We start from the raw sequence: 16,114 nt of genomic DNA, 5'->3' as shown, positions 1-16,114 counted from the left end.
GGCGTTACCGTTGAGACTCCCCTTTTTGTAACGCACCTCAAAGGAATATTGTTGTAAAGCGAGGCTCCAGCGCAGGAGGCGGCCAATTTTGGGAGAGATGGTCTGCAGCCATTGGAGAGGGCAGTGATCCGTCTCAATGATAAACCTCGAGCCGGCTAGATAGCATGACAATTTCTGAACGGCCCACACGAGACATGCACACTCTTTCTCGGTGGCGCTATACGCCTGCTCACGACTGGTCAGCTTACGACTAGCATACAGGACGGGGTGTTCTACTTCTCCCTTTTCCCGTTGGCACAGTACAACGCCCATGCCTCGCTCACTAGCATCGCACTGAACAACGAACCCTTTTGTATAGTCTGGCGATCGTAGCACAGGCTGGCTTGTTAGGGCACTCTTTAGGGCGCTAAAAGCTCTTTCCTTTGCCTCGTCCCAGACGACTGTTTGAGGCTCTGTCTTTCTTAGAGCATCCGTCAGGGGAGCCGCGATATCAGAGTACCTGGGGATGTACCTCTGATAGTAGCCGGCGACACCTAAGAACGACCGAATATCGGTCTTTGTGCGCGGTTGCGGAAAGTCTCGCACAGCGGCTACTTTTATTTCAGAGGGGCGGCGACGACCCTGACCAATCACGTGACCGAGGTAGACAACCTCGGCCTGTGCTAACTGGCACTTAGGAGCCTTTACTGTCAAGCCCGCTTCGCGCAGGCGGGTTAGCACTGCCCGCAAGTGTGCCATATGCTCAGACCAGGATGCCGAGAATATCGCTACGTCGTCTAGATACGGTAAAGCGAATTCTTGCTGTCCCCGCAACACTTTATCCATGAGGCTTGAAAAACAGTATGGCGCGTTCTTCAAACCAAAACTCAACACTTTAGGACGGAATGTTCCCATTGGTGAAATGAACGCCGCATACCTACTAGCCTCTTCTGTAAGTGGAACCTGCCAATATCCCCTGACAAGATCTAGGGTGGAAATAAACTGAGCGCTACTAACTTTCTCAAGGCGCTCCTCGATGTTAGGGATGGGATAAATTTGATCCTTAGTGATGGAATTAAGCCTGCGGTAGTCGACGCAAGGACGAGGTTCCTTGCCCGGTACCTCAACTAAAATCAAAGGGGAGGTATAATCACTCTCACCTGCCTCAATAACACCGAGCTGTAGCATTTTCTTTACCTCAGCCTCCATAACATCGCTCTGGCGGGGTGACACCCGATACGCCTTGGATCGTACTGGCTCTGGGGAGGTAAGTTCTATATCATGAGTAAGTACAGAAGTCCTACCAGGCCTCTCAGAGAACAGACCTTGAAACTCTTGTAATAGCTGGTGTAGTTCGGTTTTCTGCTCGGGCGACAGCGGTGCTTTACTGATAAGGTCACTAATGACTTGACCGGTGTCTTCCCTGTTCGTCACTGAGCCTAGTCCCGGAAGCTCGACCGGAAGCTCTTCAGGAACGTTTACCATCATGCACACCACTGCTTCCCTTTGTCTATAAGGTTTGAGCAGATTACAGTGGTAAACTTGCTGTACTTTCCGCTTTCCTGGCAGACTTACCACGTAGTTAACGTCCGACAGTTTCTGAACAATTCGTGCTGGGCCCTCCCACTGCACGTCTAGTTTGTTGTTTAGCGATGTGCGCAATATCATGACCTCATCGCCCACCTCAAAACGACGGGCCCTGGCTGTCCGATCATAATAAACCTTGGCCCTCTGCTGGGCCTTTGTCATTGCTTCACCTGACAACTCCTGTGCCCTTCTTAAGCGTTCGAGGAGCTTAAGCACGTACTCCACCACGACTGGGTCGTCGCCCCTGCCTTCCCATGATTCTCGAAGCATGCGAAGCGGAGACCGAAGCGAGCGACCGTACACCAGCTCAGCTGGCGAAAACCCCGTAGCTGCATGCGGCGCGGTTCTTAACGCAAACATCACCCCAGGCAGACACAGCTCCCTGTCAGTTTGATGTTCAAAACACAAGGCTCTCAACACGCGCTTCATGACGGAGTGGAGCTTCTCAACGGAATTCGACTGTGGGTGGTACACTGAGCTGTGTAGCAGCTTTACCCCACACCTTTCGAGAAAAGTTGTCGTCAAAGCGCTAGTAAACACTGTGCCCTGATCTGATTGGATTTCCGCAGGAAAACCAACTCGCGCAAATATGGACAGTAGTGCATTGACCATCTCAACTGAGCTGAGTTCTTTAAGCGGCACTGCTTCAGGGAACTTTGTCGCTGGGCAGATCACAGTCAAAATGTGTCTGTACCCCGTGGCTGTTACCGGCAGAGGTCCCACTGTATCAATAACGAGCCGTCTAAAAGGCTCCGTAATGATAGGTACCAACTTCAACGGCGCCCTTGATTTGTCCCCTGGTTTGCCCACCCGCTGACAGGTGTCACATGTCCTCACGAAATGGTCTGCGTCCCGAAAACACCCTGGCCAATAGTACTCTTGCAAGAGACGGTCCTTAGTTTTCTTAACTCCTAGGTGTCCGGACCACGAACCCCCATGCGTCAAGCGCAACAGATCCTGACGATAGCATTGAGGCACGATCAGCTGATCGAACTCCACTCCTCTGCGGTCTAGATACTTCCGGTACAGGACTCCACCTCTTTCCACAAAACGCGCATTTTTCCTGGCGATACCTTCCTTGACATTGCAGCGTATGTTTTCTAGGCTACCATCCTTCTTTTGCTCGGCTATCAAAGCCGACCGGCTGACCTTTAGCAACCTATCAAGTCCGTCTGACGTAGGCGCGATGAGCAAATCAGTAGATAGCTCTTCTAACTTTCCCGCATCGGGATTTTCCTCTCCAGTATCTGGTGCCTTTAACGTTACAGACTCAATTTTATTCAGTTCGGGCGTGCTCTGAATATCAGCTTGCTGCACCTCTGACCCTTTTTCGTTGTTTGATAACGTCGGCCCCGCAACTACCGCCTTTGCAGCGAGCTCCCGAACCTTCGACCTGGTTAAGGCCTGAACACTAGCTTCACCAAACAAAAGCCCCTTCACGCGCAGGAGGTGATCGGACCTGTTTGAAAATAGGTACGGGTACTGGGGGGGCAGCATAGATGACACTGCCGCCTCCGTCTCAAGCGCTCCGAAAGGTCCTTCAATAAGCACTTTTGCTACCGGCAGACACACGCTATGAGCTTCCACGGCTTGCTTGATCCATGCGCACTCGCCCGTGAACATATGGGGTTCTACATAAGACGGGTGAACTACATCCATTGTAGCTGCGGAATCGCGAAGCACTCGGCACTCTTTCCCGTTCACGAGGAGGTCTCGCATGTAAGGCTCGAGAAGCTTCATGTTCTCGTCAGTGCTGCCTATTGAAAAAAACACAACTTTTGGTGTTGTTTCCGGACACTGCGCCGAAAAGTGACCCGGCTTCTGGCACGTATAACAAACGCGCGCTTGCCTCATCTCGAACCGCTTTCTGCGTTCGGCTTCGGCTGCCGCCGTCTCCTTAGGTTCGGTCGCACTGCTTCCACTCGCATCCGCACTACGCGTGTTCCCCTTTGCTCTCATGGGTGGGAACTTCGGCCTCTCAAACTTCGAGCCAAATTCACCCTTTTGACCGTCCTTAGCTCCGCGAGCCCGACGCGTCACAAACTCCTCGGCTAGCTCAGCGGCTTTAGCCACCGTACAAACGTCTGGCCTATCCAAGACCCAGTACCGCACGTTCTCCGGTAACCGACTATAAAACTGTTCTAGCCCGAAGCACTGCAGAACTTTATCGTGGTCACCGAACGCTTTCTCTTCTTTGAGCCACTCTTGCATGTTTGACATAAGCTTGTACGCAAACTCTGTGTATGACTCACTTCTGCTTTTCTCATTTTCCCGAAACTTCCGACGGAACGCCTCCGCAGACAGCCGGTACTTTTTTAGAAGACTCGATTTCACTGTGTCGAAATCCTCTGCCTCCTCTCTATCCAAGCGAGCGACTACGTCGGCCGCCTCGCCGGGTAACAAAGTGAGCAAGCGCTGTGGCCACGTTTCCCGAGAGAACCCCTGCTTCTCGCACGTTCGCTCAAAGTTAACCAGGAACAAACCAATGTCCTCTCCAAGCTTAAACGGCCGCATCAGGTCAGTCATTTTGAACAATACGCGTTCTCCTGCACCGTGTGCCTGACTTCCATTACGAGCGCGTTCCATCTCTATCTCGAGACGCTTCATTTCCAAAGCGTGTTGACGGTCACGCTCTTCTTTTTTCTCTTGTTGCTCTCGCTCTTTCTGTTCTTTAAGTTCGCGCTCCTGTCTTTTTGCAGTCTCCCTTTCCTCAATGGTCTCAAGGCATTCCGACAGCTCGTCATCCTCAGCTTCTAACTCAAGAATAGCCTTTAGCAGTTCCGGTTTTCTGAGTTTGTCTGAGACATCCAGACCCAACTCTCTTGCAAGCTCCAACAATTTCGGTTTGCGCAACGACTTCAAATCCATGGCTGCTCTGAATGCTGCTTTCTCTACTGCTTACTATTGTCTTGCCGCAAACTATCCCGGCAGCAACGACAACCACAATTACCAGCTCTGTTTCTGACACTAACAAAAGCCTGGCAAAGCTCAGAAGAAGAAAGTCCCGCACTCACCAAACCTCGCAGTCAAGAGTTCAGCGCAGTCGTTCCGCTGCAGGCAACCAGTCATCACACAGGGCTCGTTGCACTGCTCCCGGATCGTTGTTGAGCTGCTCAGCATACAGTCAACTGCATCTCTTCGCTGCTGGCCTCCGTTGTCGCGATCTCACCGCTGGCAGGCAGTTGTTTGGATCGCACCGATGGCGCGAGTTGTTGTGGTCGCACCGCTGGTGCGATCGGTTGGGGACTCGGCGCTTACGCCCGTGGTTGTACCTGGGTCGCAAGCCCCAAGGGTAGCGTTGGCCTGGCGGCCTGGGGTACAACTGGAAGCATCCGAAGGTCCCGGCAAAGCATGAGTCGACTGGTAACAACAAAACAACTTGTTTATTTTAACATTGCAAAGAGTTGGCGGTCAGGTTGACCGAAGTAGAGAGACGGGAGAGCACTTTACTCAACAGAAGAAATCGGAGCCCTCCTTTTGGCGTCCGGGGGCAGCTGTTTTTATACTCTCGCAGTTGAGGGCAAGAAGGAACCCCTCAATAGACGAGCACGTGATTGTACAATGGGCTAAGGTGACGCACACTGCCGCCGGTCGGGCACAAAGACTGGGAGGAGAAGGTAACTTCGGCTCTCGGAGCGCCTCTGGTCGGGCACAATGACTGGAAGGAGAGGGTGACCCCCTGCTATCGCATCGCCGCCGTTCGGCCACAATGGCACATACACTCACACACGCACATGAAGACACGTGGCATCGGAACATGCCTGGAAACGCCTGGAAACGCCTGGCGGGGAGCGTTGCGGCGACGCCGAACGGGCCAAAATGTCTGCCGCCCCGCCGCAGTCGCGCCGGCAAAACCGCGCGTTGCAGGCGAAACGCAACACTAGTTTCTTCTTCACTGCTTTTAAGCTTCCTCCGTTTCTGAGAGCACGTTCAATTCTATCCATATTATACTTCCTTATATGAGCTGTCTCACGCTTGTTGATTAACTTAGAAAGTTCTGACAGTTCTATACTAGGTGTAAGGTTAGAGGCTTTCATACATTGGCGTTTCTTGATCAGATCTTTCGTCTCCTGCGATAGCTTACTGGTCTCCCGTCCAACGGAGTTACCACCGACTTCTATTGCACACTCCCTAATGATGCACATAAGATTGTCGTTCATTCCTTCAACACTAAGGTCGTCTTCCTGAGTTAAAGCCGAATACCTGTTCTGTAGCTTGATCCGGAATTCCACTAGTTTTCCTCTTACCGCTAACTCATTGATTGGCTTCTGATGTACCAGTTTCTTCCGTTCCCTCCTCAAGTCTAGGCTAATTAGTTCTTAACATCCTATAGTCACTGCAGCGCACCTTGCCGAGCACGTCTACATCTTGTATGATGCCAGGGTTAGCGCAGAGTATGAAGTCGATTTCATTTCTAGTCTCACCATTCGGGCTCCTCCACGTCCGCTTTCGCCTAACCCGCTTGCGGAAAAAGGTATTCATTATGCGCAGATTATTCTCTTCTGCAAACTGTACTAATAACTCTCCCCTGCTATTCCTAGAGTCTATGCCATATTCCCCCACTGACTTGTCTCCAGCTACCCTGGCAGTGAAGTCGCCCGTCAGTATAGTGTATTTTGTTTTGACTTTACCCATCACCGATTCCACGTCTTCATAAAAGCCTTCGACTTCCTGGTCATCATGGCTGGATGTAGGGGCGTAGACCTGTACTACCTTCAGTTTGTACCTCTTATTAACTGTCACAACAAGACCTGCCACCCTCTCGTTAATGCTATAGAATTCCTGTATGTTAGCAGCTACATCCTTATTAATAAGGAATCCGACTCCTAGTTCCCGTCTCTCCGCTAAGCCCCGGTAGCACAGTACGTGCCCGCTTCTTGCACTGCATATGCTTCTTTTGTCCTCCTAACCTCACTGAGCCCTATTATATCTCATTTACTACCCTCTAATTTCGCCAATAACACGGCTAGACTCGCCTCACTAGATAACGTTCTAACGTTAAACGATTCCAATGGCGGCCTGTGCACGTTAAAGAACCCCAGGTGGTCAAACTTTCCGGAGTCCTCCACGATGGCGTGCCTCGTAATCAGCAAGTGGGTTGGGCACGTAAAACCCCATAATTTATTTTAAATATTTTCCCACATTTATTATTTATTCATTAAAACAGCAACTGCAGCTGAAAGTGACCCAGTGAAATCTACCTCTTCAAATTTGTGTGCGTTTAGTATCTTCAAAATAACGGAGAACTTCAGCATGCTTCGCATACACTCAAGGGTTAACTGGTTGAACCGAACCGGGTTGGCCCGGGCCGGACAGGGCCTGAATCTATTGGGCCCGGTAGGGATACTAAAGGAAGCCCCGCGCCGTGCTCTTCGTTGCGATACAAGCAAGGTTTATATGTTTTCTGAATAAAATCGACCATTTTCCAAAATCTTTCATTATTCTGACGAAATTCTGAGTATAGTGAAGCAAAGTAAAAAATAATCTTACACGTTTGCACATGTCATGCGTCCAGCTAGCTCATTCTGTTCCTTTGAAGACTAACATGAAGCAAAAGGCGAAACGCATTGATATGTATTGCGGTATGATCTGTTCTTTTTGTTCACAGCCACTGGAGCGTTTACGAACACCATTTTTTTCACCACGCCTCTCTACCTCTTCTCGCACCTTCTCGGTAATAGACAGTGATTGAAAAAAACATCGTGTGCTTTCCTAATCAATGTAGACTTGCGCAGGGTGTGACCATTTGTTTTTGGCCTCAATCCTTGAGTCGTACAGGTCAAGCTGTTGTCTTTCAATGCGGTTCAAGATCGGAATGCAGAAATTCTCCCGGGTCTTCGAAAGCGTAGACTACCGTGTTCCTTATAATTACCGCTGCAGAGGTAGTCACCTGTAGGTGAATACTAAAAGAGCCGATATTGAGTCAAAATTGAGAAGTGTAATGAATTTACCACGTCTACTTTAGTCTTATTGGCAAGTTTTCTTGTCTTGTAGACTCATGTAAAATAGACACTACCTTTCCAGGACTACGTGCCCATTCCACTCAAACTACAGTGCGCAATCTCGGGCTCCCATTCCACTGCCATCCCACCTTGCCGACTGGTCCATCATTCCGCTTACATTCCATACCGATTGTTGGAAAATGTGTGGAATATTTCCTGAATCATTCCAACTCCGGTGTTCCACTTCGCCATGGCCTGGTGGTTGCCGAATCGTGGAATGAGGGGAGTTAGTTTATTCTACTAGTTTTTGGGAGCTCATGCGTCGCGGAGCACGAAAGCCTAAAACCACGTCATTTTTTCGTATTTTTGTTACAGGGAAAGTGCTGAAAAAAATAATTACGCAGGACATATCGGGCTGAAAAAGATTCATTGAGAGCTGTGAATGACTTAACCAAAGCTTCCTCGTCGAAAGACATATTCTTAATTTAAAAATTATTATCTTCTTTATCTAACCTTCTCTGGCCCGCTATGTAATTACATAACAATACTGTCCCGGTGGCTGAAGAGGACTGAATACCGAACTCTGTGGGAGCTCATATTCTATACTGTAAACGCTTTCTTTAACAATTTGGCTAACGTTAGTTGGAACACCATGTATAGCATGGAAATTCGACCAACAAAGTAGTACCAGTAAACGCACTATTATTGTGTGTAAATACAGAATAAATAATGTATATTACCTTCACATATCATTCTACTTATAGGTATCACAAATATCACTTAATGGAATAGCGCGGGACATTTAGTGGCTTCTGTAAATTTCTTGTATTTGTCACACATGGCCTATCCTGTTATACCCGTGTGCTTAGATTTAGGTGCACGTTAAAGAACCCCAGGTGGTCAAAATTTCCGGAGTCCTCCACTACGGCGTGCCTCATAATCAGAAAGTGGTTTTGGCACGTAAAACCCCAAATATTATTATTATTATCCTGTTATAGGGGCACAGGTTAGTTACCCCTCTGACACAGAGACGTCAAAGCCCTTGGTGTATCTACACATGCCTATAAGATTTCTCTGCATACACTTCTCCTTGCTCCCATTCCTTGAACAAACATCTAAAATCGCCTTGGTCCTCGTGACATCGTTGCGAATCATTTCGGGCAAAACTTCGATAATGTTCTAACGTCATGTGACTGCGGTTAGGCCTTCTTGCCTAGAAGAGACAGATAAATGTTCAGTTCATTCTTCAAACTAAAGAATTTGAAATAACTATGGTTTCCTCTGCAGCATAATAAATTATCCGTACAGAAACCCCCTTATTAGCCGCTTCAGACACCCCCGAATACTCGAATAGTCCTACACGGTCCGATGGGGCTTTCAATCTGCTATACAAAATATTTTATTTCCTGCGAGTGCCGAATGTTACACATTTCATTTCATTTCATCTATTTATCCTTAAAGGCCTGAACGCATTACATAAGGGGGCATAAGGGCGTAAAGATCATGTGAACTTCAATGATCTGAACAAAAATGCAAGAGTATAGGCCAGAAATACAGTCAGTGAAGTGAAAAATACAATTGACAATACGTTGAGTAAATAAAGGTAAACAGTAGAAAAATATGAGAGCTGGTGCGTATCTATTAAGACGTGTTAAGTTTATTAGGATATTTATTAAGAGTTATTGATCCTCTTCGTGGCTCAGTCGCACAGAATCGCACAATTTCCTCTTCTTCCGGCAGGTTGCCCTGGCCCAGGGTTGCCGGCCGTACGGCGGTGTAGGCTCGGGACGCAGCGCGATGTCGACCGGAGGCGCCCGTCAGCTGGTGCAGCATCGCGCTTGTGCCGGCCGTCATCTCGGCAGCACCGCGTCCCAGCTGTCCCTGCGGAACAGCAGCAGGTCCTCCGGGCGCTCGTGCTGCCTCCCGCCCTGTATCGCCGGCAGCCGAGGAGCTGACGGTGCGCTCGCTGCCGTCACCGTGGCGGGCAACACCCGTCTCTTCCCTAGACGCGTGGAGGCGGGTTGTTCACCCCGCCACGCTGAGCTGCTGGTCTCGTCGGCCGAGGCTTGTCGAGCACGCTCGCGGCTACCGCTGCGAGCTAGTCTCGGCGCCGCCGAACTCGGGACGATGGTGCAGCGAAGCGGGGGCGCCGCTCTCTTTCAGCGCCTTTGTTTATCGTTTGATTTTTTTTTTATTTTCGCAATTTATTCGTGTGAATGTTTTATTGTTCTGTGTGCTTGAAATAAACGTTATTGTAATTGAAGTGGCGTTCCTAAGAAAGATTCCGCGATCCCGCTTTTAAAGCGCGACGCTACGGGGCAAGAAAAAAGGGGAGAAAATGTCACTTCCTTCTTACTGTTCCTCTCATTTTCAATACTATTCCTGGGAACACCAGCAACGAGAGCGCAATCATTTCAGAGGCTACAACGTGATGTGGACAGCACCACGTAATCACTTGCGTGCCAGGCCAGACGAAAGGTATTGTAAAACCATTCGGCTCTGGCCTACTCGAATGAAATCTTGTTCACACTAGGATAAAGTTCACTTGGCATTGCACTAAGGACTATTGCACTTCTCGCTAAGAAGTCCTGTCAACCTTTATTTCGGAAATTCTTTGGAATAAGTGCAGCAGGACACGGACACATCTTCGTATGCGGAGAAGTGTGTTCACCTCTGCCATAGATATAAGAGGGACCTGTGGTCTGCTCGTTATGGCGGGAACCTAGAATATTGACCGATTAGGGCCTGAATGTTATCTCAACAAAAAAGATCGAGTGCAGGTATGCACTGTAGTGTTCCTGGTCGCTGGCGCCGTTTTCTGTCAGCCTACCATTACGGAGTGAACGAGGAGCAGTCAAGTGGTTTTTACTCAGTGGGAGCTGTTCTTGACACTTCTCGCGAATTTCACAGCCACGATTATGGTGCTCGCAGTAATTCCGCCATTATCGTCAGTGTTTTGATAAGGAGAGGCATCGCAATAAGTTATTACGTGTATATGCCTCAAAAGTTCCATCACCCGGCCCCGTAAGTACACTCTAAGAAAAAAGAGAGTAAAAAGTGAGTCACGGCAACTTGACTCTCTTTTTTCTTACGAAGACCCATTTTCGCGCGGGTAGAGTCACAAAACAAGAGTCAACATTTGTGTGTGGGTCGTTTGACTCTTAATAGCACGCGAAGAGTCGTCGTGCAAGATCGCGACTCCTCTGATATTCGAGATGAGTCTGGCGAGAGAAAGATTAAAATGCAGGAGAAGAAATACCGGATAACGTCTTATGTTTTAGGCAGGCCCTCGGTTTCCTGTCCTGGTTGTAATGCGGTGTATCATTCTTTCGTCAAGCTTGTCATGTTCTGCAATTACATCGAACTCTAAATATCGATTTTCCTTGAACATGTTTGTTAATATCTCACACGCTGGCATCCTATGCTAAGGAATACCCAGATTTGTCAAACTGGATTCTGACCATAAGTAAATCTAAAAAATATAGCATTGGCTACTACAGAGAGCACAGCAACGAGATAACAAGTTCAGTATAGGCGCACTCAACAGTGTCGATTGTAAATGTAATTGCACTACGTAAAGTTAAATTTTGAGGATTTAGGTTCCAAAATCAAGATCTTGTTTTGAGGCGCACGGTAATGGAAAACTGCAGATTTATTTTCAGCAGCTCGGGTTATTTAACGCGCACGGAATGCACAATATACGCGCGTTTTCGCATTCTGCCCCCATTGGAACGCGACTGCTGCGGGTGTGATTGTTCCCGTTACCTCGAGCTCAGCAGCGGAACACCAAAGCCACTGGGCTACCGGAGTGCGTTGCGTTCCGCGACCAGAAACAAACATTAACGAACGCAGCACTGCTTTTGAACCCCCTAGAAATTTAAAAAGAAAAATGTAGCAGTTTCCCCCCAATGCTGCATGAACCACTGCACGAACAACTGCACGAACCAAGGTTCGTAGTTTCATCACCTGAATAAACTGCAGTAAACAATCGCTTACTCCGTAAATTAGCAAGCACGGGGTCACACGCGCACGTGCAAACATGAACAGATTTCACTCAATGACCGCGAACACTCGCTGTCACAGCCTCGGCGTGATGAAGGGCGCGAACAGAGCGGACAGAACACTGCTGCTGCCTCATCCTTCGAAGCGCCTCCGAAACTTGAAATGGCGCAATAAAAGCGCCCTTCACCTCACCCCCCCTCCCCTCGCCGCTTTGCGCCCATCGGAAATTATCTCCAAGACAGAGCGAGAGTGGCGCCAGACCGGGCTAGAGCAACGGCCAGAGGAGAAGCGTGCTAAATAAGCGCCTCCTTTCCCCGGCTTGCGCGCGTTTTATCACGTGACCACCTATAGATACTTGGGGCACCCATCCAGACACTATACATCTCGGCTCGCCCTCGTACACTTCTTTTAACGCGCACAGCTAACGGCGCAGGATAGGATCTTATCGCACTTGACTTTATGCGTAAGGTCACGGCAACACCGACAGATATATTTCGACGGTTGTGTCCATATAATTGCTATCGCAAAATTCGCAATAAATAGAAAATTTCACTAAGGACCAACCCCGCTGCTTCTCCATGTCGTGATATAGCGGTGAACGATAGCTCTAGAAAATGTGTTGCTAAATCTCCGCCAAATGACTACGCTCCCATTTTGTGATCGCGGCACACAGTCGCAAGAACTTGTGGAGGAAATACCGGAGTTCTGGCAGCTTCAGGTGCACTAGATCATTCAGTAACATGGGTGGCTTTGTAGTTCTACCTTACATCAGAGCAAACTGCACTCGACAGAAATCAAGGGCAGCCGCACCATTATAGCTAAGCAAATTAAGGACAATTACGCCGCGTCTTCACACTTCGAGCACGCTCCGACAGCCCAGCGATAGATATTTCAAACACAACCACACTCGGACGAGCAAATTTTGCTTCTGCCAAGTGAACGTAGCGGGTATTTCAAGACACGTGTTAAATTCATGGCTGTTTCATTCGTGAACATTACTTAAGTAACGTAAAATTATCAGTGAGCAAAACAGTTTTTATTTCAACGCAAGGAAACAAAACCGAAACTAGCGCAACTGTTTTGCCCAGTTGTGCAGACACAAAATGATCCAAAGCCGAAGCCGTCAGTAGCATGACGCGTTTTACAGTTGCGCTGCATCACGCGCGGGTACGTTGTCGTTGAGTGGTTTTGAAATCGCCGCGTTAGGGGCGACTGCAACCAGGCGTTGCGGCAAGTAACGGTGGGAGCTTCTGTCCGTGCTGTGTGATTGCGACGAGGGGGACCGCCGCCAGTAGCAGCGTGTCGCCTATTTCGTCTTTGCCGACATCGCGCAAGTGCAGCTCGCCGGACCGTCACAAGCGCCCGAAGTGCTGCGGTTTGCACAGCATCTTTTATTGTGATATGGGAGATCGCAACGGACTGAGACGACCAGATGCATACGAACGACTACCAGCGGGGAGTGACCTGTGCCATATTTCTCTTAACGTCTCAGGTAAGCATATCAGCTTTTGTTCCGAGTTTACAAACGGCGCGTACTCGGCCCTTCCGGTATGGCTACATTTTTCGCCACGTTTCTCTTGGCAGTTCACAGACGTTTCTTAGGCATGCGTGCGCGTATGTATGCGAAAATACTACTGACCGACGGAAGCCTCAGGAGAGCATCTGAAATTATTGCAAAGCTCTACTGCCAGGAGAAACACCGTTCTTAAGGACTTTAGTGACGAGTGGGCTGTCGCATCGAAAAATACGTAGAATATCAAGTACTGCGTAACTTGAAGTGTAGATACAATACTAGCGCCAGTGTGACTTTCGCATGGCGAAGACAGGTAGTCGAAAAGGCAGCTTGTGTATTCTGAAGATTTACTAGCGCTTTAGGTATATTACCGCGAATAATAAAAGCGCTACAACGCTGTACGGCAGTGTCAGGCGATGTGGCAGCACAGAAATTTTAAGAGCGGTAAAGCGGCTGCATGCACAAGCGAACAGACACAGCGCTTTAAAAGCGCTGAAAGAGAACAAATTTTTTGTGCATTTGGCTGTAAGTAGAAAACACATTAGCTCACAATCTAAGCCTATATATAATGTATTATTTTTACTTAATCTTTATTTTCACGGTTGTAAATATTTGAAAGCATGAATATGCTGCAACATTTATATAGTAAATCCTACTAGGCTTACAAAACCTGGCTGTGTTATGTGGTGAAATTGTAATATTGCTACTGGATTTTCTATTTTGAGTCCGGTGTTTTATGAAAAAGAGGGTCTTTTTATTTGTAGTCTTATGTTAGTGCAGATATTTGGCAAGCAGGAATGAGTTGATTGCAAAGTTGTATCTCCCGGTGAGCTGTATATGAACCCAAATTTATCCTGTCTTGGCTATTGCAATGTGCATATAACAATTTTAAGTATATACAGCCGTAGTTGGCTTAGTCGCTGTAGCGTATTTTGTAAAAGTAGAAGGCTATGATTATTTTACTGTTTTCATGCAGAAATACCTTTTTTTCTTGTACCAAGAACCGCTCACAGCATTGAATGAGATGAGGTGTGGTGTATTTTTCGACTAATTTAATAAAGGAAATTTCGTCTGCGGTGTATCAGAGATTAGTTTACTTTCTTTTACTAAACAATGCATTGTCTCTTCTGCTACTGCTGTTGTTCTGTGTATTTTTGTAATTTTGAAATGTACTTTAGGTATTCAAGAAATGCCAACATTCAGAAGAAGACGCCATCTTATCCAGCACGTTATGGGTGAGACAGATCGTAGCAGGCACTTTTGCATATCTCATTAGCATATGATGCCATTTGTTGTAATTTTTGTGTCCACTTTCCTGTCTTTATGCATTTTACTATTATTGTGCAAAGGGTAACAGTTTTACATTTAGACAGAGTAATCGCCCAAAGGGGAGACATGGCTGGAAGAGACAACACACACAAGCCTCCTTTGTCCGTATCTCTACGTTGCGCAGTTACTCTGTTGTTATCTACCAACAAGCCCAAGTTCCTCATCAGCTACATTTACTAATGATCCGTTATTACAGTTTTATTGACATAACATTGAAAGTACAGAGGTGCACAGGAAGACAGAGACATGAACTGATGAAGAGCCGTTGAACAAGAATCGCTGGAGCCAATATTTCGACAGAGAAGATTTTTCTTCTCAAAACGTTGGCTCCAATAAATTTTCTTGTTCTATCACTATTTACAGTTAAAAGAAAGCATCATTGCTCTTGCTGAAGTATTATGCATTATGGCATAAAAATTAGCAGGGTGAAATATCAGGAATGTCAAAATTCTTGTATATTCCAGTGCTAGAGCGAAAACCAGGAAAACAAGATGTAGAGAATCACATTGTTATTTTTCACTGCCCAGTTTGGCCAGCTTCATTCCGAGCTTGCACTTTGTTGCATTAACGACCACTGGAATTCGTTAATTGAATTACCTTGGTGATTTACTTATATTAAAAGATTTTGAACTTGTATTAATGAAGCTTAACATAATGCATGTAAAAGAATTTACAATGACATTTTCAGGTGGCAGGCTTACAGTTGACTTAGCAGGTCACTTGATGGTATGAGCTCAGGTTTAAACCGAGCTTCCATGCACAAACCAGTTACACATTTTTGTTTCATTGTTTGGATTTTCATAAACATAAGTACTGTTTCTTTTTGTCGGGCTTCTAGTTGTGTCGTAGGACCTAACTGTTTATCTTTATTTGTATTGGTAGCCATGTTACACAGACAGCTCAATTTTTATTGTAAATCGTGACATGGTAGGACTAAGAACATTTGTGCAAATTTGTTGCAGGTGCACTCTGGCGGCTCCTACCCCTGCGTCCTGCCACCACCCTGTCCTGACTACGTCCACTAGGTAGTTGGGAGCCTTTGGTGGCTTCTGTTACTGCATCCAGCCGCCACCATGTCCCGACTATGTCCACTAGGGAGTTGGCAGCCTTAGTGATGATGCCAGCAGGCTGACAGCCGACAGAAAAATTCAGGTAAATACCTGTAATTAAGCGGCGTCTTTTTGAGTGAAATGGCTTGTAGTCACTCAGCAATAACAGAAGTAACTTCGAAGCAGTTTAGACTCCCTGCTATCCGTGCAGGGATGCTCAAGTCCATGCATTTTGTCTTAGCCGCCAAGAGGCTATGTGTATTAGGCGAAATGCGATGCAAATTTTGAAACTACAAGAGACCACTTGTACAATTTTTTTCTTGCTTAACACAAAAACTACTTTGATAAAGCTTTACCAATTTAAAAACAATACAATGTACTCTCATACATGGTATTTGGCATAAATTTACTAGGGCTGCCTCAATGGTAAGTAGGCCGATAAACGTACGCCAAAACTGACTTCTTTTCCAAGTTCATCCTCCTCTCTCTGCACTGCTGCATAATGTATCTTTCTGATACCATTCTTGCACACAGGCCAAGTCCTAAACACATAGATTGCATAAATTTGCAGCTTTTGCTGTAGGTCACTTCTATGAAAATAAAGTTAATAAGCCATTTTGTCCATTTTTAATCTGCCATAATAAACTGAGTCGTGGCTAATAAGCAGTTAAGTTTTTGGTGTAAGGCCTCTCTTCATTGTCGTTAAAGATTCG

The 16,114-nt window shown here is 47.1% G+C and overlaps 1 protein-coding gene across 1 annotated transcript in view; it reads left to right on the top strand.

Annotated features, from left to right (window-relative positions):
* Positions 1-9,764, top strand: part of LOC142570657 (uncharacterized) — a 91,739-nt gene extending 81,975 nt beyond the window's left edge. Inside the window, exon 3 of the mRNA XM_075679017.1 lies at positions 9,249-9,764. Coding sequence (XP_075535132.1) covers positions 9,249-9,288 — 40 coding nt within the window. The 3' untranslated portion in view covers positions 9,289-9,764. The remainder of the gene's footprint in view (positions 1-9,248) is intronic.
* Positions 9,765-16,114: the final 6,350 nt, after the last annotated feature.

This window comes from Dermacentor variabilis, chromosome 1, assembly GCF_050947875.1.
Source record: "Dermacentor variabilis isolate Ectoservices chromosome 1, ASM5094787v1, whole genome shotgun sequence".
NCBI classification, from domain to species: Eukaryota; Metazoa; Arthropoda; class Arachnida; order Ixodida; family Ixodidae; genus Dermacentor; species Dermacentor variabilis.
This window is presented reverse-complemented; position numbering and strand designations above follow the sequence as displayed.